This window comes from Saccharomycopsis crataegensis, assembly GCF_037102585.1.
Source record: "Saccharomycopsis crataegensis DNA, jcf7180000000085, whole genome shotgun sequence".
Taxonomy (NCBI): domain Eukaryota; kingdom Fungi; phylum Ascomycota; class Saccharomycetes; order Ascoideales; family Saccharomycopsidaceae; genus Saccharomycopsis; species Saccharomycopsis crataegensis.
In genome coordinates this window covers 1,055,289-1,080,828 of record NW_027043830.1, presented here as the reverse complement: position 1 = coordinate 1,080,828, position 25,540 = coordinate 1,055,289, and the positions used below count along the sequence as shown (strand labels likewise).

The 25,540-nt window shown below is 36.7% G+C and overlaps 6 protein-coding genes across 6 annotated transcripts; 1 reads left to right on the top strand and 5 right to left on the bottom strand. All coding sequences in view use genetic code 12, as the record gives it.

Moving 5' to 3' along the window:
• Positions 1-292: 292 nt before the first annotated feature.
• On the top strand, positions 293-5,263 carry RKR1 (ubiquitin-protein ligase RKR1; the record flags this gene model as incomplete). The annotated part of the gene is made up of 1 exon (XM_064998786.1): positions 293-5,263. One exon carries the CDS (start codon positions 293-295, stop codon positions 5,261-5,263), a length of 4,971 nt encoding a protein of 1,656 aa, XP_064854858.1.
• A 304-nt stretch (positions 5,264-5,567) lies between these two features.
• Positions 5,568-7,157, bottom strand: CCT3 (chaperonin-containing T-complex subunit CCT3; the record flags this gene model as incomplete). The annotated part of the gene is made up of 1 exon (XM_064998785.1): positions 5,568-7,157. The coding sequence occupies one exon, from the start codon at positions 7,155-7,157 to the stop codon at positions 5,568-5,570; it is 1,590 nt and encodes a 529-aa protein (XP_064854857.1).
• Positions 7,158-10,340: 3,183 nt separating this feature from the next.
• DASC09_051850 (alpha-mannosyltransferase) lies at positions 10,341-12,542 on the bottom strand (the record flags this gene model as incomplete). The annotated part of the gene is made up of 1 exon (XM_064998784.1): positions 10,341-12,542. The coding sequence occupies one exon, from the start codon at positions 12,540-12,542 to the stop codon at positions 10,341-10,343; it is 2,202 nt and encodes a 733-aa protein (XP_064854856.1).
• Positions 12,543-15,678: 3,136 nt separating this feature from the next.
• Positions 15,679-17,221, bottom strand: DASC09_051840 (hexokinase 2; the record flags this gene model as incomplete). The annotated part of the gene is made up of 2 exons (XM_064998783.1): positions 15,679-17,091; positions 17,183-17,221. The coding sequence occupies 2 exons, from the start codon at positions 17,219-17,221 to the stop codon at positions 15,679-15,681; spliced, it is 1,452 nt and encodes a 483-aa protein (XP_064854855.1).
• Positions 17,222-17,919: 698 nt separating this feature from the next.
• Positions 17,920-20,850, bottom strand: DASC09_051830 (uncharacterized protein; the record flags this gene model as incomplete). The annotated part of the gene is made up of 1 exon (XM_064998782.1): positions 17,920-20,850. The coding sequence occupies one exon, from the start codon at positions 20,848-20,850 to the stop codon at positions 17,920-17,922; it is 2,931 nt and encodes a 976-aa protein (XP_064854854.1).
• A 460-nt stretch (positions 20,851-21,310) lies between these two features.
• On the bottom strand, positions 21,311-24,667 carry OSH3 (oxysterol-binding protein related protein OSH3; the record flags this gene model as incomplete). The annotated part of the gene is made up of 1 exon (XM_064998781.1): positions 21,311-24,667. One exon carries the CDS (start codon positions 24,665-24,667, stop codon positions 21,311-21,313), a length of 3,357 nt encoding a protein of 1,118 aa, XP_064854853.1.
• Positions 24,668-25,540: the final 873 nt, after the last annotated feature.

Below are 25,540 nucleotides of genomic sequence, written 5' to 3'. Positions count from 1 at the left end.
GATAGTGTTGCCCATATTGTTGATGAGAGATTAAGTAAATGAGACTTTTATTATTATCAGTTGGTGCTAAATATTCTATTAATGATACAATAGTAATAATACTGTTCTACTTTGCAGAGATATCGTCATTATACTTATGCCCACGTGATCAGCGATCACTAATCATCACCAAAATTTTCTCCTTCAATTTGATTGAAAGATTGAACGTTATTGAACCATTGACCACTACCCACGTATTTATTTCCCCGATGTTGAGCCTTTAGGATATATTTATATATAAGCACAAATACAAATGCCACCATTCGCCAACAACAACCCATTTCACACAAGTGACCACAACACTGCGCTACTATTCAACGATATTCCCTTTTCCTTCTCTTTCTTCAATCATGTTCCCAACCCAACCACCATCGTCAATCCAGACGTTAAATTAATGGCCAAGGCATTATTGAAAAAAGACACTAAAACCAAATTGAAATCATTGAATGGCCTATTAAATTATTTTGATCAAACAACCCAAGACTTTGATTATTCATTTCTCGCATTTTTCATTCAAGAATATCCAAAATTAGTGATCAATAATGATAAATTCATCAGGCTGACGGCACATAGATTACCAGCTGTATTATTACAAAGTTATGGTAAAAAAATCGCGGTTTATTTGAAGAGTCTTGTCCCAATTTGGTTAGTGGGTCTATATGACCTGGATAAAGTGGTGGCATCAGAAACCATTAAGTCGATGCAGGCATGCTTCAAGAATGATCAATCAAAAATTGAGTCATTATACACCCTTTTCCAAAAAGAAATATTACAAGTGATTGAAGAATTCATCACCTGTGAAAATATCGACACTTTGGTGGATAAGAATACTGTACCCCAAGACGAGGCTTCAATGATGTTCACACGAGCTTTAACTAGCTATGTATCATTATTAAACCATATAATCGCTAACGATATAGTTCAAGAGAAAAATATCGAATTGGTAAAAGAAATTTTATCAAATAATGGTAAACTTTGGAGTCACCTTTCGTCTCACCCTGACGATTATACCTACGTTTCATTAAAAAAAGCCCTACTTACTTTACTCAACACCTGCTTCATGTCATCAAACGAAAACTACAAGTTGAGCAACTCTACGATTTTCAAGCAAATTTTCAAACTCATGAAGGCCATTCCTAGTTATAAGAGTTTTTATGCTTCTATGATGGATTTGATCATTGTGACATTAATCAACTTGGACTTATCATCTCTCAAAGCTGATAATTTGGCAAAGTTTAAGAAGGCGTTTTCCAAATTTTTATCAATAGGGTCATTCAATAATAATGAATTTTTCAGCTATTTAGATATACTATATGGAAAGTTGTCAAAGTCGATCCTTGATTGCAGTTCAATTGATGATTTCAGTAATTTCATGATTATTCCATTTAGCACCCTCCGTCTCAACAATCCTTCATCTACAATCAAGTTCTTCAAATTTTTCAACACTAATTGCAGCAAATTTTATGAAAACCTTCCAGAGAAATCCCGTTTTGTTGATTTATTGCAATCGCAAATCGCCCGCACCAATATTAATGAAAACTATTCCTTTATTATGAACAAACTATCTCAATCAGATTTAGACTCAATTTTAACATATCTCAATGATCAAGTCGCAGAGGATAATTTGGCAAATTATACTAAGCTCTTACGGAAACTCGAAAACCAGAAATCTGCATATTCATATTACTGCAAATTTTTCAGTAGCTTATTGAAAAATGACTCTCTTCTCAAAGGTTTTAACGATCTTTCGTTTGAAGGAGTTAAAGGTGCTCATGGTGGACCAGAAAACCAGCGAATGATATTAGAATTGTTTTTAACAATAATCAAAAATAATGACTATGACTATGATGTCAATAAGTTGGCAATTATAAACTTTTTGAGCTCAAATATTTCTCCATATTTGAAAAATAACCATTTCAAACTAATCACCAAGATTTTGGTGGTAGTGGACAAGAATTTTAAATCAAGCGCTCTTTCCAGTATTCCTGAATTCGAGTTTTCGAAAAATATTTCTAATAGACTTGACGATCTTGTTAAATGGGTGAGTGGCAAGATTGATGATAGTGAATTAAGGGCACAATTTTTAACTTTCTTGGACAATTTTGCAAACTCCAGTCAAATCACTTCTGAACCTTTAAACTCTTATATTACAAATAATTTGGTTTTGGTCACCCATAGTATGAAATCAAAGTACAGTACTATTTTACGAATTGTGTTTAAATATTGCAAAACTGAGACGTGGGCGATTCTTTATCTTGCAGTATTAGCTGACTTGAAGCAAGAGAATTTGTTGAGTTTCTGGAAACAATTTTCCGCTACAAAGAATTTTGAGCAAGATATGATTGATTTCGATAATCACTTTGGCAAGCTAGGTGAGGAAAAAGGATTTTTTGGGATCTTTTGGGAAATCTTGGATACTTCAGACTCAGCTGTTGACAAAAAACCGATCGAAAATATTTTGAACAAAGTGGAAAATATCATTGAACAAAATGAACAATTGCATCAGTTATACTTTAACACATTGATCAATTATTTATCATTGAGCAAAGGTGCAAAAATTATCACCTATTTCTTGACAAGATTTTCTACCTCTGCTGAAAGTTTAGGAAAGTCTATTATTCCATCAACTGGAGATTTTCTTCATCAGTATGTGAAATTTTTCGACGCCAATCACGCATTATGCTTGGCACTCAATGAAAACTGTTTGAACAATTATCTTTATACTGCTATTGACAAATTTCCATCAAGATTGAATGAATCAAAATTCCAATTTCAAAATATTGACCAGGTGATCATTTATGGGAATTTCATCTTGAGTTTGGTTACCAAATCAGAAAATCAGCTTGGTTTGAATGTCTCAGAATATGACAGTTTGTTGATCAATCTTGGATCATTATCGTTGTTCACTGCCGACTACAAACTTTTCAATACTTCAAACAATATCTTGGATAACTTGGAAGGCCTCAGATCAATTGAAAATATGGATAATGTCCTAATAGAATTTAGGGAAAGTGCTATCTCTGAAATATTGAACAGATTTTGCAAGTATGAACCTTTCTCAGTGAGAAGTCTCATTGATTCTAATGATTGCAACCCAATTAGGAAAATCCTTGATTTCAATATCAATTCTGGAAATGAGTTTGTTAAATTTTACTCAGCCAAAGTTTATGAAGATTTGGCAATGAAATGTGTTTCCAAGTTGAATGTTGAAGAAAATATTTTCCCGCTGATTCAAAGTAATTACATCAAACCCAAGAAAGTTTTGCACCTTTTCAGCTTGATGCCTATTTTTACCTCAGTCTTAACCAAAAAGAATTTTGAATTTTTCACAAAAACCTTATTATCAGAACTTTTGGGATATAGGTCAATCACCGGCTCGTCGTTATCGATAATTTTGACGCATTTGATCACTTTGAATAATTTACTCATAGCTCAGGAAGAAGTAACTTTACCAAAGATCCAGTTGAACATGTTGATAAGAAATTTTCAAAGTTGGTTGGGCTCCGATATCAGTTATGATGTGGAATTTATTCCCGTACGTGTACAATTGGTAAATTTCTTCAAAGTCTATTTATCGAAAAATCCCAGATTCAATGAATCAGTGGAATTTGTTATTACTGACTTGTTCATTGAATCCTTGAATATCGTTTCCAGTTCATCGATAGAGTCTTTAGAGGAATTTGATGGTGAAACTAGTGAGGCAAGCTTGGACATTTGTTTAAATATTAATCTTAACTACAGCTTATTGAAATTTTTCAATGTTTTGAAAGATTTCTTTAATGTTGAGGAAAATAGTCACTTGGTGGAAGAATATTGGTCAAAGGATACTAGAACGGAAATCAATGATGAATTTAATAGAATTTTGTCATCTTTTTTCAAAAACCAGTATATTAGACAATTTAATTTGAATCAAGGTACTCTTTTAATCGTTGGATCTTACAAAAAACATTATTCCAATGGTAATTTGGATTTCACAGAGTTCAAAAGTTCCCTCGATGATTTGGTATCCAGTTTTGTGCGTGACCAATCGGGTAATAATCTTGTGTTATTGGGAATGAGAAAATTGATGTTTTGGTTAATGGCTAAAGTCATTGGGCTTTGTCAAAAAGATTTTATTTTGGAGTTTGCATTAAACTATAAATCTATGGTGAGTGATAGTGCCTCGATTGAAAATAATGATAAAATCTTCAAAATCCCTGAACAATTGATCAACTCAATTGAAAACGCTCCTAGAGACTTTATTGAGTTTGAATCTCTTGGAAAGACATACAGTTATTTGTGGAGTTGGTTGGAAATTCTCAATATGTTTTATCCTAATATTCCTGGTTTTTTGCAAAGTATTTATTTGAACCAATTACCAGAAAACTCTATCAATGAGTTGCTCGGATTCATCTTCAATCAAATCGATCTCTTTAATGACCAACTTATAGATATGAAGAAGTCTAAGTCTCTCGGCTTTGATTCCAAAAACTATGACATCTTTAATGTTGGTGGCAATGATGATTTGGAAGATGTGAAAATTTTGCTAATTCATTTATATTATATGATACTTTCTAAATTTCGTTTCATTTCTCAAAATTGGTTCATGGGTATTAGAAATAAACAGTTCAAGAGCACTTTGGAAGCCTTCACTACACGTTACATTTCCCCATCGATAATTGCTCTTGCCTTGGATAATATTAAAGAACTTCTTGAATCTGATAGCCATGATGATAATGCTGAAGATGACGAGGATCATCATATCGTGAAATTCAACAAATCCAACAATGAAATCAAATCGCAATATTTCATCGATGACCAATCGACAGAATTATCAGTGAAATTACCGAAATCTTTCCCACTTAGTAATATTATCATGGAAGCGCCGATCCGACTCGGGGTCAAGGAAAATGTCTGGCAGTCATGGATTTTGGCATGTCAGAGCTTGGTGAATAACGGCAAATTCAAAACCTCCTCAACTTCGAACCAAGAAAACGTCTGTAACTTAGTCATTGAGGCAGTGCATTTGTTCGATAAGAATATCAAATTGCATTTCAAAGGGTTTGAAGAATGTGCTATTTGTTATGCCATTTTACATGCCCAAGATAAATCATTACCAGCAAAGAATTGTCAAACTTGTCATAAACAGTTCCACGTTGGGTGTTTGTTGAAGTGGTTCAAGAGCTCAGGGAATAACACTTGTCCACTTTGTAGGCAAGAATTCAATTTCAGAGTTGGAGTATAATATATACATTGTTGCTGATTGTCAATGGTATATTCGTGTTATTTTTTACATATACTGTACATTATTAATAAAAAGTTCTGTTTTGTCTTTTTTTTTTATTTTTAATCTGTAAAAATTTATAAATAGTTTGTGCCTTGAAGAAATTTTCTCTTTCTCTGGTTCTCTTCAGGCACATTCGTGCCAATAAACGTCACTGTGTCTCGCAAGAAGTATATAAGAACTTAATGAGATATACTAAAGATAAAATTAACAGGTAAATTTAAGTAAGCATTAGAATATATATGATACACATCATCCTTATTATTCAATTACCGCCTCTACGAACACCACTGACGATATCATCGACGCGCAATAACAAACAGGCACTTTCAATAGCAGTCTTAATGCTCTGTTGCTTGATAACTTCCGGCTCCCAGATTCCGTATTCTTTCATATCTACTACTTTACCGGTCTCCCCATCGATACCAAAAGTATAGGCCCCAGTGGCGTGCTTAGCTCTCAACTGTGAAACCACTCTGATTGGGTTACCCCCAGCATTTTGGATCAAAGTTCTGGCAATCACTTCCATGGCATCGGCCACCGCCTTATATGGCAACTGGGTGATTCCTTCAATGTACTTAGCTTTTTCTGAAAGTTTGACGGCGACTGCCATTTCGGTGGCACCACCCCCTGGAGAAAGTGATGGCTCGAATAACACGTTTCTGGTGACGGCCATGGCATCCTGTAAATTACGTTCAATTTCATTGAGGACATCCTTAGATGGACCACGCAATAACACAGTACATGCTTGAGGGTCCTTGCACTTCACCAAGCAGGAGAAATATTCATCGCCAATCAATTCAACTTTGAAAAGTCCACATCTGGTACCAATGTCGGATTCCCTAAGGTCTTCAACCCTGTTGACAATAGTGGCCCCGGTGGCCCTGGCAATACGGTTGTTATCGGATTTCTTCACTCTTCTAAGCGCAGTGACCCCACCTTTCAAGAGATAATGCTGGGCCAAATCAGAAACCCCTTTTTCGGTAATCACTAAATCTGGCTTCAATTCCAAGATCTGGTCACAGATCAATTTCACTTGTTCTTCTTCAATTTGTAAGATCTTGTTCCAATCATCTTCGTTGGTGATTTCAATATCAGTCTGTGATTCCCCCTTTTTGTACTCGAGTGGACAATCCAACAACATGACTCTAGGGTTTTCAATGTGACGTCTCATTTTAGGGTGGGTAATGTCTTTATTCAAGATCACCCCATCAAGAACTTCACAATCTTCTACTTCGCCACCAGGGATTTTTTCCACTCTGACGTATCTCTTGATGTCGATTTCCTTGTGATCGTCCTCGTTCACCAGAACGGTTTTGACAGCCTTCAAGGCCAATTGACACATTTTATCACTCCACTTGGCAATGTATTTGGTACCGATAGAGGCACTGATCAACTTGATCATAGCGCTTTCATTATCAATGTCAATTGGTTTGGAAATCTCATGGATTGTATCCAATGCGTCGCTAAGAGCCTGCTTCAAAGCTTGGATGATAATCACTGGATGTATATTTTTCTTCTCAATATATTGGAATGTCTGGGCCAAAATCTCTCCGGCCAAAATAATCACCGAGGTGGTACCATCACCAACTTCTTCATCTTGGGTTCTGGAAAGCTCAATCATCGATTTTGCAGCAGGATGTGACACGTCGATTTCTCTAAGAATGGCATGTCCATCATTGGTAAGGACAATCCCACCCATAGGATCCAAAAGCATTTTAAGCATTGCTTTTGGACCAAGACAAGTTCTGATGATATCGGCCACCGCCTTTGCCGCGGTGATATTCGAGACCTGGGCTTCGCGGCCGGTCTTACGTTCCGTAGAAGTGTTCATAAATACCACAGGGGCCTGCATGGTATCGTATTGAAATTGGTATGTGATTGATCAGGTTCAGTGGCACATTCGCATCAACAAAGATTCTCTAAAGTGGGTGATTTTTCACTGACTGTGGGATATTTTTTTTTCCTCTTTATTTCTGTGCGGTGTGTGGGTGTCTGTGAGATAAGCGCACTACACATGAGAGGGCTATATGCGATTATTTGAGGAAATCATTGAGAAGGAGAATACCACTCAACAATATATTAATTAGTAGTACTCTATTTTAATAGAACTCATAGAAAAATGTAAGAGAGAACAGAACACTCATTCAAGATGTGACGAGATCTCTTTAAAATCACACGATGCGCCTTCAAAACAATTACTTAAAAGAGGGGAACTCTAAAATTATGATCGCATATACATCGTTTCTACAGATTCTCAAAGTGTTGTCACATCACCAAATCTTTTTCGTTGCTCCATTTCATGCGTTTATGCTACCTCTTTAGCAAGGACGGGTATATATCCTCAAAAAGACTTCACATTTTGAGGAGATGTCAAGGGGGCTAATGATACTAAATAATCCTAAATAAATGATGCGTTTTACAATTACCAAAAAGAAAAATTTGGCTAGAGATATATGGAGAAGAAAGGAGTGATGTGTACCCGGTGTTCCTTTTAATACGATAAAGCTTCATTATAAAACAATCCTTGGTCATTGTGAATATTAGACAACATGATTACACTTCTGTTGTATTGATTGGTTTGCTTCCTTTCGGAATTATTTTTATCTCTTCAATAAATAGAGATTTGATTTTGTACGCTTACCTGTGGAATTGTGGGCTGTGAAATGGATTGCTGGTATGAAACACAAAATTCCCCGCTTTAGCTCTTAGTTAAAGCATAAGTCTTGTAAATGGTATCATCAAACTTGGTGCCGGGTGTTGCTCCCATGAGGGGGAAGACTACAACACAATACAGCATCATTATTTGCTACTACCAACAAACGGAAATATATAAGTAAAAGCAAATAAGTCATAGAGATCAAAAACTCAAACCGAGCCTTGGTCTTTGATATATGTCCAGTTTCAGACCTTGTATTTTTTTTAGTACAAAAGTTGTAATGACACAATATAATTATTCTTCAAAGAAAAACATGTCAGAGTTCGTTTCTTTTTTGAATAAATTATTATTTTACAATAAATAATGAATCCTTGAATGAAATATAACAGTGGAATAACACTTTCTAAACTGAAAAAAACTTTCAAGAAAGTTTGGATGAGCTGGCCCTATGAACAATCCCCTGATATAACCAAAGATGATGTCGAAGAGGGTTGTGATATTCAATTTGATTTTTATTTGGATAATGTATAAATAAGCAAAAGACTAAAATATTAGGTAATGAATGAACGATGCAGAGGTATTCAAGATAAGTTGGCTCATAATTAGCTGCTAACATCATATATCGCTATAATTGTAGCATAGGTCATACTTAAGGTATCATTACGCTATTATTAATACACTTCTAGTATGCACTAGTTCACTAATAATCCTTCGTAGAACACTCTAGCCCTCCGAAGAATTCCCTTTTAGGCTCTTGAATATGCCAGGATATTCTATTACTTTCTATTACTTTCTATTACTTTCTATTACTTTCTATTACTTTCTATTACTTTCTATTACTTTCTATTACTTTCTATTACTTTCTATTACTTTCTATTACTTTCTATTACTTTCTATTACTTTCTATTACTTTCTATTATCTTTTAGAACTATCCAATAGTTCTAACAGAAGATCGAACTATATAAATAGAGCGATATTTCTCGGTTTTCCATTTTATTATTCTTATTTTAGAGGATAAGCTTGAGTATTTACATATTATTTATACTTTCTTTAACAATTCATTTCATTTCATTCGATACAACCATTAGTAGATCGAATTATAATATAGGACTCTCAATCCGTCGATTAACATGAGTCCAAGCTTATATTACAATTATGTATCCTGTTGGTAAAATTCCATGATATAAATACTTTCTTCTATCAAAGAGATATTTGGTTTATTGTAGAGAAAAAAAATGACTTTGCCTCAAATTAGTACAACTATAAATTTTAGATTTGGATGTTTAGTATGACTAGTGAAAAAAAAAAAAAATATTATTCAGACGGCAAAGCATACTGAAATCCTTTTTTTTTTCTTTTTTGAAAATTTTGCTGAAGTTCGTTGTATTCAAGTTATAGTTCCAATATGATTTGCCAATTCGAAATTCATATTTTCAGTGAGTCCTTTACAACATATCTTTTTGGGCTCGTTTTGTATCCTCTGGGCAATTTTTGTCATTTATCTTTACTAAATATTCACATATAATTCCAAAAACTACCGATGACTTTCTAACTAAACTTCATTGAGCCATATTCCAAAATCACTATCTGGAATAAGTATACCAAGCTGTACGTATACGAACGAGTCAAGACACAGGGGGGCTCAGCCCACCAGAGATAGAGGTTATATATGAACAAAAGATATCTCTATGTGGTAACAGATATTTCAGACATCAAATAAATTCATGTTTCACGAACTACATTGGCTAAAACTTGGTTTCATATACAGTAGTATAGTTGAATTGAAAACAATTCAAAATAATATCCATTGAGTGATTATTGTAAACTAACAAGCTTGCTAACCAGTAGTTCAATATTTTTCCCCGTTTGCAACATTACACTAAACCATAGATAGACATTCCTAGCGTTTCTTGATGTTAGTTTAATTAGTAATCATAACAGCTCAGGAATGGCAACTCAGGGATATCAATGAAAGTTCCTTAGTCACTTGAAACTAAATTGGTTCCGTTATATCGGTATAGCTTCACTCGCATGAGATTGAAGTAGTGTTTTTTTTTCTCATGTAAATATACTTTCTTGAAAAATCAAGCAAAAAATTCTTTCGAAATGGTATCCATTTATATAATAAAATTAAACATAATTCACCTATAAAAACAAACAAACAAATAAATCAATAAATAGTCCCCAAATGAATGAATAGAAAAGGTCGTAGAAACTGAAGAAAAAAACAAAACAAAAAGACGATACAAGATACATAAACTTGAAAAAAAAACTAACAAGTAATAAATAATTCTCCACACAGCCTTCACCAATAGTGGAACTGAGGCAAACAAAATCAGTATCTATCAAAGAGACTGCAAATGCCTGTAGTCACATCACTAATCACTAGTAATTCCCATATATATCTTGCTTATATAGTCGTGCCAGAGGACGCTATTCTCATCGAATTTGAATACCAACCCTTGATGTTCTGGCAAAGAACTACCCCCTATGCTACTGTAGGCGCACCAAAAATAGCCCCAGCACATATCACTTGGAAGCCAACCCTTGGAAGGCTCACCGAGTTCATTGTGAATTTCTGGCGCGGCAGGAGGAATGATGGCATCAGTGATCTTCAATGTCCCTTGGTAGAACTTCTGCACCTCTTCTTTAGTTTGGAACCCATTCTTCTCTCGTTGAGATTCGAAATCACGCTCATAAGCATCGGTACGTTTACAAGTGGTGACCCCGGAATTGATCCATACAAGAGAATCATCATCGCTGGAAATATGCCCCGGGTGGGTGGCACACAACTCTTTTGCCTTAAGATCTTTACGATTCTCAGCCTTCGTGAGTGGTCCAACAGCAGCCACATGGTATTTATTGAATTCGTAGTTTTCATTGCCAGCAATGCTTTGGGAGAGCCAAAAGAGTTCCTTGTCACCCCACACTCGTTCCATTACTGGTTTCCAGAAACTTAATTGAACAGAGATTGGAATACCAGCCCAATACTCTAATCTGTTAATAGCCACCACTCCTGATTCCATATAATGCTTGTAACGACTTCCCATGTATCGGTTTTTCAAAGTTTTGTCAGTGGAAGCATTGATGCCAAACATCCAATTTTCGAGTTCAGTTGGCAACATTGCTTTGAAAAAATCAACATCGGTTTCAGAAATTTCTTCATCATGACTCCGGTCCTTATAAAACAAGGAATGTGAGCTAACGTACTGAGAAGTCTCAAAGAAATAACTTGGGTTGACATAAGGAACAATATCAGAGTCGACAAGAAGCATCTCCTCAAATGAATTGAAAATATACGCCAAGAGCTTGTTGGTGTAAGAGGAAAAGTATTCTTTATAATCGTCAGCAATACATCTATCAACGTTAACAAACCAAAGATCTTGTTTTGGGAAATTCTTACTAAATCGAAAATTATCGTGGTTATTTCTAGCCAATGATTCCAACTTGGAGTAATCTGCAGTTGGATATTCAATTGAGTTTTCCCTAGCCACTTTGACAAGCTCAAGCTGATTAGCTGGAGATAAATCACCCTTGTGAACAATTTGAATTGGCATCGTGTTTCCCACAGCTCTTAAAGCTCTGATGAGGGCAAAAGTATCGTCAAAGAATTTATCAGCACTGGACATTACAATACCCCGACCACTAAATCCTGAGCGTAAATGATTGAAAAACGATTCATTGTACCCCACATCGATATTAGAAGATAACTTCAACTTGTTGTCAAACATTGACTCATCTAAATTGTTCATGGTTCCTTGATGATTGCTTTCCATGGTGGTTGGAGGTCCTAAAGTCTGTTCCCCAGTCCAGTGCACAAAGATCGGCAATTTTCTAGATATCCAGCCGTACATTTTCGTTTCAATATTGCGATAATTGCGATTTTCTATACCATTAGCATTGTCATCCAAGAATGCTTGATAACTGGAAGAATTGTCATCGTTACCAAAACATGCTTGATACACTGCTAAACGGTGAATTTCATTGATCATGGTATACTGGGTCGTTGAGCCCTTTTCCAATTCCGCATAATATTTCAATTCAAGGTGATTTTCATCTGATTCAGTCGTCCACAGCTCTGGTGTTTCAGAATCGTGTCCATTTTCATGCTCGAATTTGTCACGACGAGTAGCTTCTAACTTCCGAAGTTGGGACTCAATCCAACGGTCTTTACTTTCAAATAACTCTTTATTGAAATTCTCCATCCACTCATTACCGATTTTCCAATCGGAGTCTTCTTCATAAAGCTGCTCAAAATATAAGTTGCACTTGTCTTTTAATGGACGACTTATCACTGATGAGCCATGGGCATCAACCATGGACGCAAGGTTCTTATGGTTGAGCTTGTCAAATATGGCAACATTTTTCTCCGGCAGTTCAGATATATCATCGTCATAAGTGGCGTTGGAATCGTGGTGGGGCTCCTCAGAGGACACCTTTAAATAATCATTAGTGAGAGTCCGAAGACGTTGCGAATACGATGAGCTGTAACTAGTATATATGAGTTGAATAGCGAGGAGCAAGACGATAACTAGTAGTGGAAAGGACCGCCTTAGAAAGAATCGCAGTACTGAGGCCATGTTAATATATAGTTTTTTGAAGTTTTGGTGAGCCAGAGCTTTGATGATTTGATGCTGTTAACAACACAGAGGGAGGCTTTTGCATACAGTGTTTTCATTTTTTATTCGTACCACCCACCGGAAATGTTCATACCAGTGGCAAAAAATAATTCATACCGACCCCCGGTATTTTTCGTACCACCGCAGCGGGATTTATTCAGACCATCTAAGAAAAATAGTTCATACTATTGCACTTCAATTATTCATACCAACAGAATACAAAATTCATACTAAATGCATAAAATTCTTATGCTTTCATTAATATTTTATCTTTGATATTATTAAACATGTTATAGGGGACCCGCAAACCCAATAAAGCCCCTTTGCAATACTCATTTACCATTTCAAAGGCTCATAACCAAATTTTGGAGTGGTTTCGTCCTTCCTTAAAATTTTAAATTTTCATCAATTTGTTTTTGAGCTTTGTTGTGTCTTTATGTAATTTTTTTTATAGTTTTTACTTTTTTTTTTTTGGTTTGTTTTCTGTATTTTGTTTTCTAATTTTTTTTCTTCATCTTCGGTATTTGTTTTCAAAAGAGCTGCTGTTGTAAACAGAGATCAATATGTCTAGAAGCATGTCTGCAGAATCCCTTGTAACTATCAAGGGAAATATTTTCTGTGGCTTCTTTCACCCTTGGAGTTAATTGCTCCTTCTTGCTCAAGTTTGATCTTTTGACTTTACTCTTACATACTGACCAGAATTCTTCTATAGCATTCAACCCTGGAGAATAAGGAGGTAAAAACACAAGTTCCAAGCCACTCAGTGCCACTAGTAACTGAAGATCACGTCGTTTATGAATGGCAGCATTATCAAGGATCAAATATTTCATACCTTTGAGCTCCTCGTTATTTTCTATTTGCTGGATCACTGACTTTACAAAACTGTAGAAGTGATTAGCTGTAGTACCTTTACTCACTTTGTCAATGGTCGTTTCTGAATCAAGTTTTCTCTTCTTATTGGATGTAGCCACCGGAGTTCTGACCTTTAATTCAATACAACCTTTGACAGAAATTGCCCCAATGAACGAAATATTAAGCCCTCTGGTTACGGGAACAGTAAGAACTGCTTTTTCACCCACAGCAGACCATCCATACTCACGCCGCATACTGATATTGAAACCTGCTTCGTCGATGAAAATACAGTTTTGACTAAAGTCGAGCTTGTCTTTATACTTCTCTGCCCACTCGAGTCTCTGTTTCTTCAATTCCTCCAGACTTCTTCTCAAAGCCCATTTAGAAATACGTTTGAGACTTAGCTTACAGACCTTGGTTACAAAGTTATAGATTGTTGTAGCCTTGGCTCTTACATTGGTGAAGGCTTTCTTGAGTCTCTCCAACATAAAATCGAGAGTCACTGTAGCATCCTCCTTTATCAATTTTTGAAGGAATTCTTTATGTTCATCAGTGAGAAGGGGTTTACGACCTCTTTTCTTTATTGGCTTCGAGATACCATTTAATTCATTCACAAGTATTTTGTTCCACTTTCTTTTCCATGTGTAAGCAGTTTGCAAAGGTATATCTTCTAATTTTGCAGCCTTGTAAGCTGATACACCTTCTTCCATGACCAAGTGCCAAAATCTTTGTTTGACAGCTTGATTATAATACCGGTACGAACCTCTATATCTTCGTTCTTTCATTTCTGTTTCCATCTTAGCATCTTCTTCTTCTTCGAAAATAGGATCAATTTCCATAATACCAGGTTTTTCAAAATGCTTATAGTCACTGTAACTAAAGCAAGCTTCAACTGGTGCTATTTCAGACTCTAAAGTCATTTCACTGGGTTCAGCATAGAATCTATTACCTAGGCCATCAACATACCCATCAGTTAGTAGCTTGGCTTTCAAGTCCATACTTAGTTTTGATGGTAAAATCTTATGCTTTTTTTTGTAAGTAATCTGGTGATCACATAAAGACCGAATTGAATGTCAAAAGTGGGAATTCATCATCTTAAATGGAGAACAGCTCCTACCATACATTCGTTCCCATTTCTTGAAAACCGTAATCACGTGCTACTATTAATATTATTATAGATATCCGGTTTTATAGAAAGTAGCACAGAATTATGGAAAAAATGAGTATAATTTGATTAAACTGAGTAGCTTAGAGGCTTATAGAGCCAGTCACTTAAAAAAAGAAAGGAATTAATATGAATTTTATATACTGTTGGTATGAATAATTGAAGTGCAATAGTATGAACTATTTTTCTTAGATGGTCTGAATAAATCCCGCTGCGGTGGTACGAAAAATACCGGGGGTCGGTATGAATTATTTTTTGCCACTGGTATGAACATTTCCGGTGGGTGGTACGAATAAAAAATGAAAACACTGTATATATATGATCAGGGATGTATGGGTGTACCGAAGTTTAAGTTTCAAGTTTTTTTTTTTTTTTTTATAAAAAGATTGGGGGTCACCCTACACAATGCGCGATGACGGCAGAGATTATGCACAGTACGACCATGACAATTCTCAAAATGTATAAGAATGTATAATCTTTGGAGCAAATAATCAGGATATCAGATGGATGTTGTTTTTTCTTGCTTTTTCCCCGTTTTTTTTTTTTTACTTTAGTGGGGATTTATGGTTCCAGCACCATGCCAGTATATCACCTTCATTTTGAACCTCAGCGGATATTAATCTGTAAAATACAGTGATCCTGACACGTTTTGGAAGAACAACATCAATTTTGGATGGGTGGGTTATTGCACTGGGAAGTGCGTACAGATGTTATATACACTGTTTCTTTGAAAAAATTGTATGAATGTACAAATTCCTGAAAATTCTCGGATTTTCTATACATGTTTCACACCCCATTTTATGTTGCTACTTATTTACAGTTTACCAGTACCAATTGCTATCAAAATTATGTAGGTTAATGTATAGAATGTAGCTACCAACTATTTCAAAGTGCTTCGTGTTGGCTTTCTCGAATAATTAAAATAGAATGCATTATGCCCATTACAATTGTATTGAAAGCAGCAGGTTAGACATACAGAAGATGGAAACAACGATAAATCTCATTTATTTTAATCATTCATTTTAATGCTGAAGTGGCAAAATGTTCTCGTCAAATAGATAAACATATATATCCTCAAAATCATGAGCGTTCACCAAGAGACAAGCCCTTTGCTAAACGGTTTTCAGCCAAAGCAGCAATGATGGCAGCACCAGCACCACTACCATCTTCAGCAGCAACAATCTTAATTGGATGTTTGTCGGCTGGCAAATTCCAGTCAAATATGTCGTTCAAGGCATTGGCAGCTCTTTCCTTGAAGTTTGGATACTTGTTGTACACTGAACCGTCGGCAGCAGCGTGACATTCGGTCAAACCTCTCTTTTTGGCCAAAGCAGCGATACCACAAACAGAAAGTCTGGAAGATCTTTCCCCGACAAATTCCGCCAATTTTCTAATCAAGTGTCTTTCTGGCTTGGTGGTCTTAATTCCGAGCAAGGTTTGGATCAATTCGTTGGTGTCACTAAGATTTTCAAATGGATCTTCTTCAATCTTGGCTGGGAAGGAAGTGTCCAAAATGTAGGCTTCATTCAACTTGCTGATATCTTGGTTCTTGAAGATGAAGCCATCGGCATACAAATCTAGCAAAACCAATCTCATCACTTCACCCAAGTAGTAACCACTAATCATTTTTTCAAAAGCTTGTTGGCCAGGTCTTGGACTTTCTTCATCAATGATAACATCGTACTTGGTACGAGGCAAGACCTTGTGTTCATTGTCAAAGGCCCCATATTCACAATTGATGGCCATCAAACCTTCGAGATCGACATCATCGCACAACTTGCCTTCCAACTTTGGAATTCTGTTGACTTTTTCAAAGTAAGCACCGTTACAACCAGTCCCGAAAATCAAACCCATTTGAGTTTCAGGATCAGTGTAAGCCGAGGCCACCAAAGTACCAGTAGTGTCGTTGATCAAAGCAGTGACTTCGATTGGCAAATCGTATTTGTCTAAAGCCTTTTGCAACATTGGGACAACATCGTGGCCTTCGACACCCTTGATGTCGTAACCCTTAGTCCAACGTTGCAAGACACCGTGGTTCAAAGCAGTTTGAGTAGCAGGATAAGAGAAAGTGAACCCAAGTGGCAATTTATGGACAGATCCTTCAGGAAACTCTTCGTGAAGGAAGTCTCTAAGGGAAACTGCGATGAAATCCCACAAGTTTTCACTCTCGGTGGTACGAATATCCTTTGGCAAAGCAAACTTCGATTGGATGGTGTCAAAAGTTCTGTCACCCCCAAGCTTGATCAAACAAACTCTGAGGTTGGTTCCACCCAAATCAATGGCCAAATAGTCACCCTTTTCCTTACCGGTTGGGTACTCAAACACCCACCCTGGAATCATTGGAATGTTACCTCCAGCTTTAGAGAGACCCTTTTCAAGCTCGCTAACAAAGTGAGTGGTGATGGACTTAAGTTTTTCAGGAGTCACCCAAAAGAGGGTATGAAGTTGATCGACCTTCTCCTTCAAGGATTCAGGAACATCGATTAAAGAGCCCTATAAAAATGTTAGTCAAAAAAAAGATACTTGATTTGCTCAGTTTTTTCCATTCTTTTCCAATTTTTTTTTTTATTTTAGCATTTCATACTTTTCTAGTAGGTGGTTTTTTTGGGCCGAGGTGAACCATTTTTTTGGTGTTTGTTTGTGTTGAATTAGTATCTGATAATGTTGAACTAAACGATCAAAATCTGGAGAAATTGAAAATCTGGTGATAGCGCACAAAAACTCCACGGAGAAACTATTTGTATGTCGATGAGAGGGGCGGGAAAAATTTGGGGTTGACCGGGTGACGTTGCATTGGGGGATGTCACCTTTTTCCGATGCATCATGTGATGGTCGCCGTCTCTGGGGGAAAAATCCGGGGGTGGGGTGATATTTTCCCAAACAGGAAGCAGGGTGCAGAACCCACCCACCCTGCATTATCACATGACCCCGGGTATAACCTTGAATATCGATAGCTGGTACTGGCGTGTGTATCCTTTGGTGTTGTGTTGCGACACAATATCGGCCAATAACCCTGATAATCTATCTATCTATCTATCTATCTATCTATCTATCTATCTATCTATCTATCTACCTATCTTTCTTTATTCAAGACCCAGCTTTCACGGACAATGTTAGCCGATTGCAAAATCTCTCCTGATGCTGCCTCAAATGGCTCTTGGATGTCTTACATCCCCAGGGGTCCTCCAAGTCAACAAAAAGCTTTCCATAATATCAGAATGGATACCATAAGCCGAATATTATTACCATAAGATTATTATACCCATCAATAAGGTGGGTTGTTATTACAAAATGTACAGATTGTCTACAATAGCAAATCAATCAACCAACTGTGGCAGTGATCATCGTGATGAAATACACAACACCAAACATAATCAATCCCCAGAGCCAAGTGGCTATTGACGAAAGTCCTGTAGCCCATCGGGTGATGATGAGCATAATCCACGCAACAAGGATCCCCAAAGATTCCGAGGCTTGCCTGACAGTCCCAATAACCGATAATTCCAATACCGCAAACAAGATCCACGCAAATATTTTGAACACTCCCTTAAAACTAAAATTCCGTATGTTCCACCAAAGGATTTTGACTATCACAAATAACATCCCAAGGAGAAAATAACGGTATAATGCAAACGACAAGATTTGGACCAGTGGCATGTTGGTAACATTATAGACTTTTTGAGCAGCCACCATCGACTGATAGTCCGGAATGATTTTATTATCAAGCAATTGACCAAACGTCGCAGCACATTGCGTATAAAATTCTTCCTCTTTTTCAATGTCGTTGGATATCCCTGAAAAAATATCTTGAGTTAGCCCTAAAAAGTTTTCAAATAAAGGGTGGGATTCCCGAATTGATTCCTTGAATAAAGCAGAAGAAGCCATCATTGTCGTTACCCATTGAAGAAAATGAACCGTCAATTGTTTATTCGCGTTACAATCAATCTCAGGAGATTGCAAGCCAATGGAAATCGAATCAATTTGTTGCAAAATATTGCAATCGCTCAAGAAGTAATCAATGACCGCCTCAACAGGGTGGTTTCCATTCCTTGGGATCATCACAAGATTATTAAGGATCAGAATTACGCTCTTAGATACTAAAAGATCCTCATTCACCAGAAAATTCAATAAAATCTTTTTGACCAACCCTGATTCGATAATTTTACCATGTAATTCATAGTCACTGGTAAGACAACAAAGCAAGCTCAATGCCGAGGCTCGAAAATCTCCATAATTTTTCGGATTTCCCTCATCCTGGATAATGATTGGGGTGACTACTGCTTCAACGATATCGGTTTCTAACATCACCTTTAACAACTGCCGGTTTCTAGGAATTTGTGCTGCGAGAGCTACCAAACACTTGTATGCCTTCCTCCTAATTATGTCATCCTTATCCTCTGTAGATTGGCACATTGAATATAAGTTGCATAGCAAATCTCGATGCCCAAGAGCATATCCTGCTGCTGTTGAAAGTGATAAATGGTGGATTAGAACACTGAGAGACAAATCAACAAGCTCTGGCAGATCCCTGCTCAATAAATCCACAAGGTGGTCATATAGTTCAGGGTTGAAATCCAATGTGGTAACCATGTTAAACGACAGGTAAAGATCAGCCAACAATTGGTAAGCATCATTATCACAATGCGATGGCAAAAGTTTCAAGAGAACTTTCTTGTCAGATAAATATCTACCAATAGTATCCATCGCGTCGTTATTTGTAGTTTCATAATATGTGTTGTACATCTCAATAATCGACCGAAACATTGCCACTCCCACGCTCAAGTTCCTGATCTCTTCTTTAGTCATTTGTTTATTTGGGATTGCCTGCAACCTTTCCGTAAACTTATAAATGAATGCTATTGCCACAGAATCATAACATCCTTCCACCAAAAGCCGCTCATTTTTCACAGCTCCTTCGGCAATCATTGATGAGAACGTCCTGATGAATACCGGAAGCTGGTACTTGATATTTGCCTTTCTGAACAATCTTATCGCCCCTTCCAAATAACCAACAGTGGATTTAAACACCTCCAGCGAGATCTGATCTTTTTGCAGCCACTGACTTTTCATCAACATCAACAAACTAGCAACATAGCCCCTAATGGCCATAGGATCCGCTTGGATACTCTCAGAAAAATCATCTTCAGCATCAACTACTTGCACAATCTTATCAACGATCTCATAGAATTCTTTGGAGTCAAAATTAATGGTGAAGACCACATTGCTGGCTCCCATGATAAGATACCCGGCATCTTGTAGCTTGAGATCTGGGGTTTGTAAAAGAAGATTCTGGCATCGGCAACGAAAATTTTCAAGCTCCGATGATTCTAGAGCATTAATGTTATGAATAACTGCAAGATAGACCACAAGATTGGCTGCTCGACTCTTCACCTTTATCAGCCTTGAATCATCGTACACCAAGTCTAAGCATCGTTGCAAGACATCAGTTCCATGTTCCAAGTGTGATTTGACTTCTTGCACTTTTAAATCAAAGAAAAGCGTGAAGTATTTGAAAACAGCCACCAAAATATCCTCCTCATCAGTCAGGATTAATAGTTGATTGACAGAATCCATGATCTTGAGACATTGTGTTAAATATATTGTTTGATGACTTGTCATCGCTTGAAAAATCATACCACAGCACTGCAACGAAAATTCCAATTGTCGGACTTCCTCACTCAGGTACTTTGATTGCTTCTGGATTCTCGGGAGTATATACTCTATGAATATTGGCGATTTCTCCACGATTTCTAATCTTTTTGTTGGAGACCGTGGAAAGAGACCAATCACTCTTCTTTTCACTTCATTGAGTACCCATTCATCAGTCGCCACTTCACAAAATCTCCAAACCTGTTCAAAAAATTTCCAGTCCTCTAAAATCTTAAGTTTTTGATCATCTTGAGTTTCGATTTCCTCGGTGACTCTCTCAATAAGCCTGCAAAGGTCTTTGATTTCCCTACATTCTTGTGGATTCGTAGAAGTTAGATATGACAAGTAACTAACCACACATTTTAGGATATCGCAGTCAAATATAACATCTATTGCAAACTTTGGTGATTCGTATATTAGGTCAATTAATGATTCAACAACCAAACAAAATACGGAATTGTCAATATCTTGATTCTCAAATGGAGTTTTGAAGTTTTGTTTCGCACATAGAGGCTGCAATTTCTTGAAATCTTCTAGCAATCTATTGAAATCTTCTAGCAATCTATTGAAATCTTCTAGCAATCTATTGTTTCTATCTATCATAGTCAAGGAATTCCCAAAGAAGTAATGCAATATATTGAAATGGATGGTTGAAAAAAAAAAAATTCCCTTGACAACCTAGAGGCATTAAATTATTTTATGACCCATCGATTTGATACACTGAAGCTTACCCGGATAAAACTTTTAAGCCAACTCTTTATGCTGTTTTCAGCTCTTCTTTATCAATAATCGAAGTAGTTATTTTTGTCTCATTATAGATTGATTTTGCGTTTAACAATACAAGGATATAGTACAATAAATAAAAAGTTCAATAAAATTTAACAAAAAATGGATGAGAAATGAACAGAAAATGAATAAAAATGATGAGACATAAACAAAATGAACAAAAAATGGCTGAAAAATAAACCAAAACGACAAAAAAAAAAGCAATATTCTAATGGTAATATATTATAATTCTCACAAAACACAAGTTGAGAACCGAAAAGCATAATCTGAGAAGTTTTCACCATTGGGTTTCATAGAGTTGTAGCAAATCTTCCCAATCTTGAGTTTTTCTTCTATTCCAGTAACTCTTTTCTCCTGTCACAAAATTCCAATTCAATAGGATATCATCATCATTGGAATCAGTTATATCTTTAGCGAAAAACTTTGGAACATGTTTTTCTCCACTAGTTTCCATCTCTTTACGACGTTCTCTTTGTTGTTGTTCGAGCTCAACCTTGAGAGTTTCGGCGGTATCAACATCGCTATTTTCATATTTTTGAAGATCTGGTCTAAGACGTGAATCAGTTGGTGGCAATTTCTTCTCCTCAAGAACCGTGATTTCATTAAGTTGGGCCGCAAAGTTCGTGAACCCCCATTTCTTCTGAGAGTTAGGAAGTAGTGGACTGGCTGCCCAGATTTCCGTTTCATTATCGGCTTCTCCTGCTTTCTTTTTACTATTGATCGATGCAAAAGGTGCCAAGAAGAGCTTCTCTTTCCAACTACCCTTGATGATCACATTTCGTAACTTGTCATTAGCATCATAGGCTTTGATCGTCACTTCTTCCGATCTTCCAGTGAACATTCCGCCAGGCTTGAATTCTACCACTGATTTCTCACCAGTAGAGCAGTTGATGGTAATACTATCCACCGGTTCAATATATTTTTCTCCGGCAATCAAGTTCCTCAATAAAGTGGTTGGTTGGTTCCATTCGTATACCTCCCCAGATGCTTTAAATGTCAATTTGAATGACCCTTTATTGATGAGTTCAAGAGACTTTCCCCAGAACTTATTAACTGGCATAATAGTGCTGCTAATTTCCCAATTGGCATTATCAATATGGAGACAGAAAATCGGTGGCTTATGGCAAACTTTTTCAAGAATAAGACGATAGTTTAAATCATCACGAACAAGTTCATAAGTTTCCCCTAATAACGGCATGAACGGTTTTCGAATATTACGTTCCTTAGATCTAAATGATGACAAATAACTGATGGCAAAGGCTGAAATATGTAAGATTTTCTCGCCTTCAGCCATATCGTACTCCACAACTTTGTCAATAAGATGAGTATACTCGAAAATTTCTGCGAATTTTTGAAGAATCGTCAAAGGTTCATTTGCCGTAACTGGCATAGCAATTGAAGACATATCTTTTCCAACATTCTTTTTGAAAAATTGAAGCAACGATGGTGGAGTACAGCTACTATCTTCAATAGTCTTCCGTCTTGGAACCGGTGGCTCAGTTTGAAGGATGTCCAATGGATATAAATCATCGTTAGCCTCATTCTTTTTACGTTGGATTGTAGTGGTAATAGTTGCGGCATCAGTTTCATCAATGGAGAGTTGTTCGGCATTGATCTTGGCAGAGACTCTTTTTTGGTTAATCAATTCACCAATAACGTTGTCACGATACTTTTGAGAGTTACTCATTCTAATAGCAGCACCATCGTCCTCTTTTGCATCATCAAAATCATCATCAGTACCTTCAATAAGAATAACCCCATCGTTTGATTCAATTGATTCGATATAATCGTGAGCGTCAAAGAAATTCTCTGATAGAATCAGTTCATCAATTGATCCTAATGAACTTCTTTTGTTTAGCTTTTTTTCAGCTATAGGTTCCTCGGAAAGCTTTACTGTTTCAAGGATACGTGTTAACAAATCACTCATTTCTGAGAGCTTGACACAAAGATCTTTTGTATTCTTGAGAGAGCTCTGTAATTTTTTAGCAGCCACAGGTTCAGAGACCAGTTCGTTAATTGACAGGTTAGATCTATTGATGGCGCTGGATAAAGAGTGAGAAAGATTCCCATTATTCACTGAAGGTCTTCTAAAAAAAGATTTGCTTTCTTTTGAGTCAGTCGAGTTGAACGACGAACTAGAATTCTTATGATGCAATTGGCCTAAAGATGTCGGTTGGGAATAACTTGATATTTTAGGTGACGCATTTCCATTCATGGACTGCATATTTTCGTTGAGATCACCGAGAATAATTGAGGCAGATTTCTTGGTTATTTGCAATTTATCTCGCAACTCTGTCAAATTGCCAATCAATGTATTTTCATTATTAATAATAGCCTTTGGAGCCTCGTCACTAGCATTATTATTATAGTTAGCTCGCAATCTGATGATATCCAAGGAACTAACCCATATTTCCCAATCGACTTCATTCAAAGCTTTCAAATGCCAAATTTCTAAACCAGAATCAATAGTGATCTCTTTATTCTTTCGATTAGCGGTGATTTCCACTAGTTTGATATGCATCGAGCCACGTGTGGCAGAAGATTGATCATTCATTCTGTATTCAAGCACTCCTTGTTTGAAGTTCAAAGAAAAGAATCTTTTAGAGTACGATCTGGAATTCTTCTTTCTTTTTCTTTTAAGCAAATTGCCCTCAATATACTGTCCATTTTTAGATGTAAGAACAGTGTTTTTCAATAGATTGATGTTAAAAGGCTCTAGAGTACTACTGTTATTAATGTTTGAGGCCTCGTTCTTGTTTTTGTTAGATTTACTTGTCCTTACCGAAGTGGTAGAGTTGGATCTGCGTCTGTGCAGTAATGAGGAATGGCTCGACTTTTTGCGAAACTTGGAAGCACCATGAGGTGGCTCAAAATTCAAGTCCATCAGACTTCCATTGGTTGCCTTGAAGCTGGGTATCGTAGGAGAAGTGGCGGCATTACTAGAATTCTGCAAATCTTGTAACTGTTTAAGAATCTGGAAATCTTCATTGTCGTTTCCGGTACTTTGATCATTCAACAAATTGGATAAGGTGTACACCGAAGCGGATCTATCTCTATTGCCTGAGCCACTCATAAAACGAGGTTTCACAGCCTCAGGGTTATTAACATTAGAAGATGGTCTTCTTGACAAGGGTTGAGATGATTGACTTAAAGAACGTGGAGCAGGGGCAGAGAAACTATGATTTGATTCTTCAATTATTGGGCTAGCGCAGACAGCCGGAATGCTCAATACAGAGTTCGATTCTGAAACCAACTCTTGAATCATTGGCTCAATAAATTGAGCAAAAAGCACTTTCTTGCTGACACTTTTGGAAAACGTGTTATCAAACACAAATGCATACACACCACCATCGCCATCTTTAACGACAAACTCGTTCTGGTGTAATTCATTAGCACTCAACTTTCCCATGTCTTGCAACAATTGTAAATTGGAGTTGGAAAGCTTTTCCTCGAGTGGGATCTTCTTTTTCTTCTCATCATGAGTGCCTGCACTAAAAGACCCTATCTTGCGATAGATGCTGAATAAAATTGATTTCTTCAATGGTTTAACTTGCCACTTCACCACTGATGAATCCGGAACATTGATCCATTTCACCAAGAAGTCCTTGGAGTGAACTTCAAAGCTTTCCATCATACTTTATTCTTTGCTACCCCGATCAAAGTGCCGAAACGTGGTGCGGTCCAAAAGAATGTACAATTTTCAATATCTGCGACGAAAAATACAACAAGACAATTCCAAGGGTGAATTGCAAAAAAGGAAAAGTAATGTGAAACAGCCAGCAATAAGAAGGAAGGTGAAAAAAACAAGAAAACCAAATTGAACAAGGATATGAATTCACAGGCAGCTGGCACTGGCGGAGGTTATTTTTCTTATAATGTATATCTCAGTAGAATGATGCTTTGTGCAAGCTGTTAAATAAAAAACTGGGAGAAAAAATATCATCACGTTCATATTCACGTGGGAGACACTTCACTGTCTCACCAAGGGCGTGGGCACCCCCAATATATACGGTAACGTGGGACACCCCTTTTAGCTGCCGTCATACACAAACACAACGATCATTGGTTAATTTACTGGAGAAAATACAGTGTATCTACACTACGAGCTGCTACTTGCCAAATTCATGGCAGTAAAATTGATATGTTGGAGGTTGATTAAAAGTACCGAAATAAACACTAACAATCAGTTCATCGATGTGGAGAAATCCGTCTATATCCCAATTTTGTAGTGATCCTAATGAAAGGACCACAAAAAGTTTCTCTGAAAACCATCTTTCAACTGTGCTTCCGCTATCCATTCAGATAGGTTCCACACAGGGTGACAGAGAAGGCAAAAATTGGTTGGATTATTTAGAAAGAAGAAAAGAGAAATTATCTGAAAAAAAATTTTCCACAATTTTTTCTTATAGTGCATTATCTGATGTTCGGGTGAGCAGATCGGTGTTTGGATGTATTTAATTTCATGTACCAATCACATGGGTGTTTAGAATGACAACATAGAAAAGCA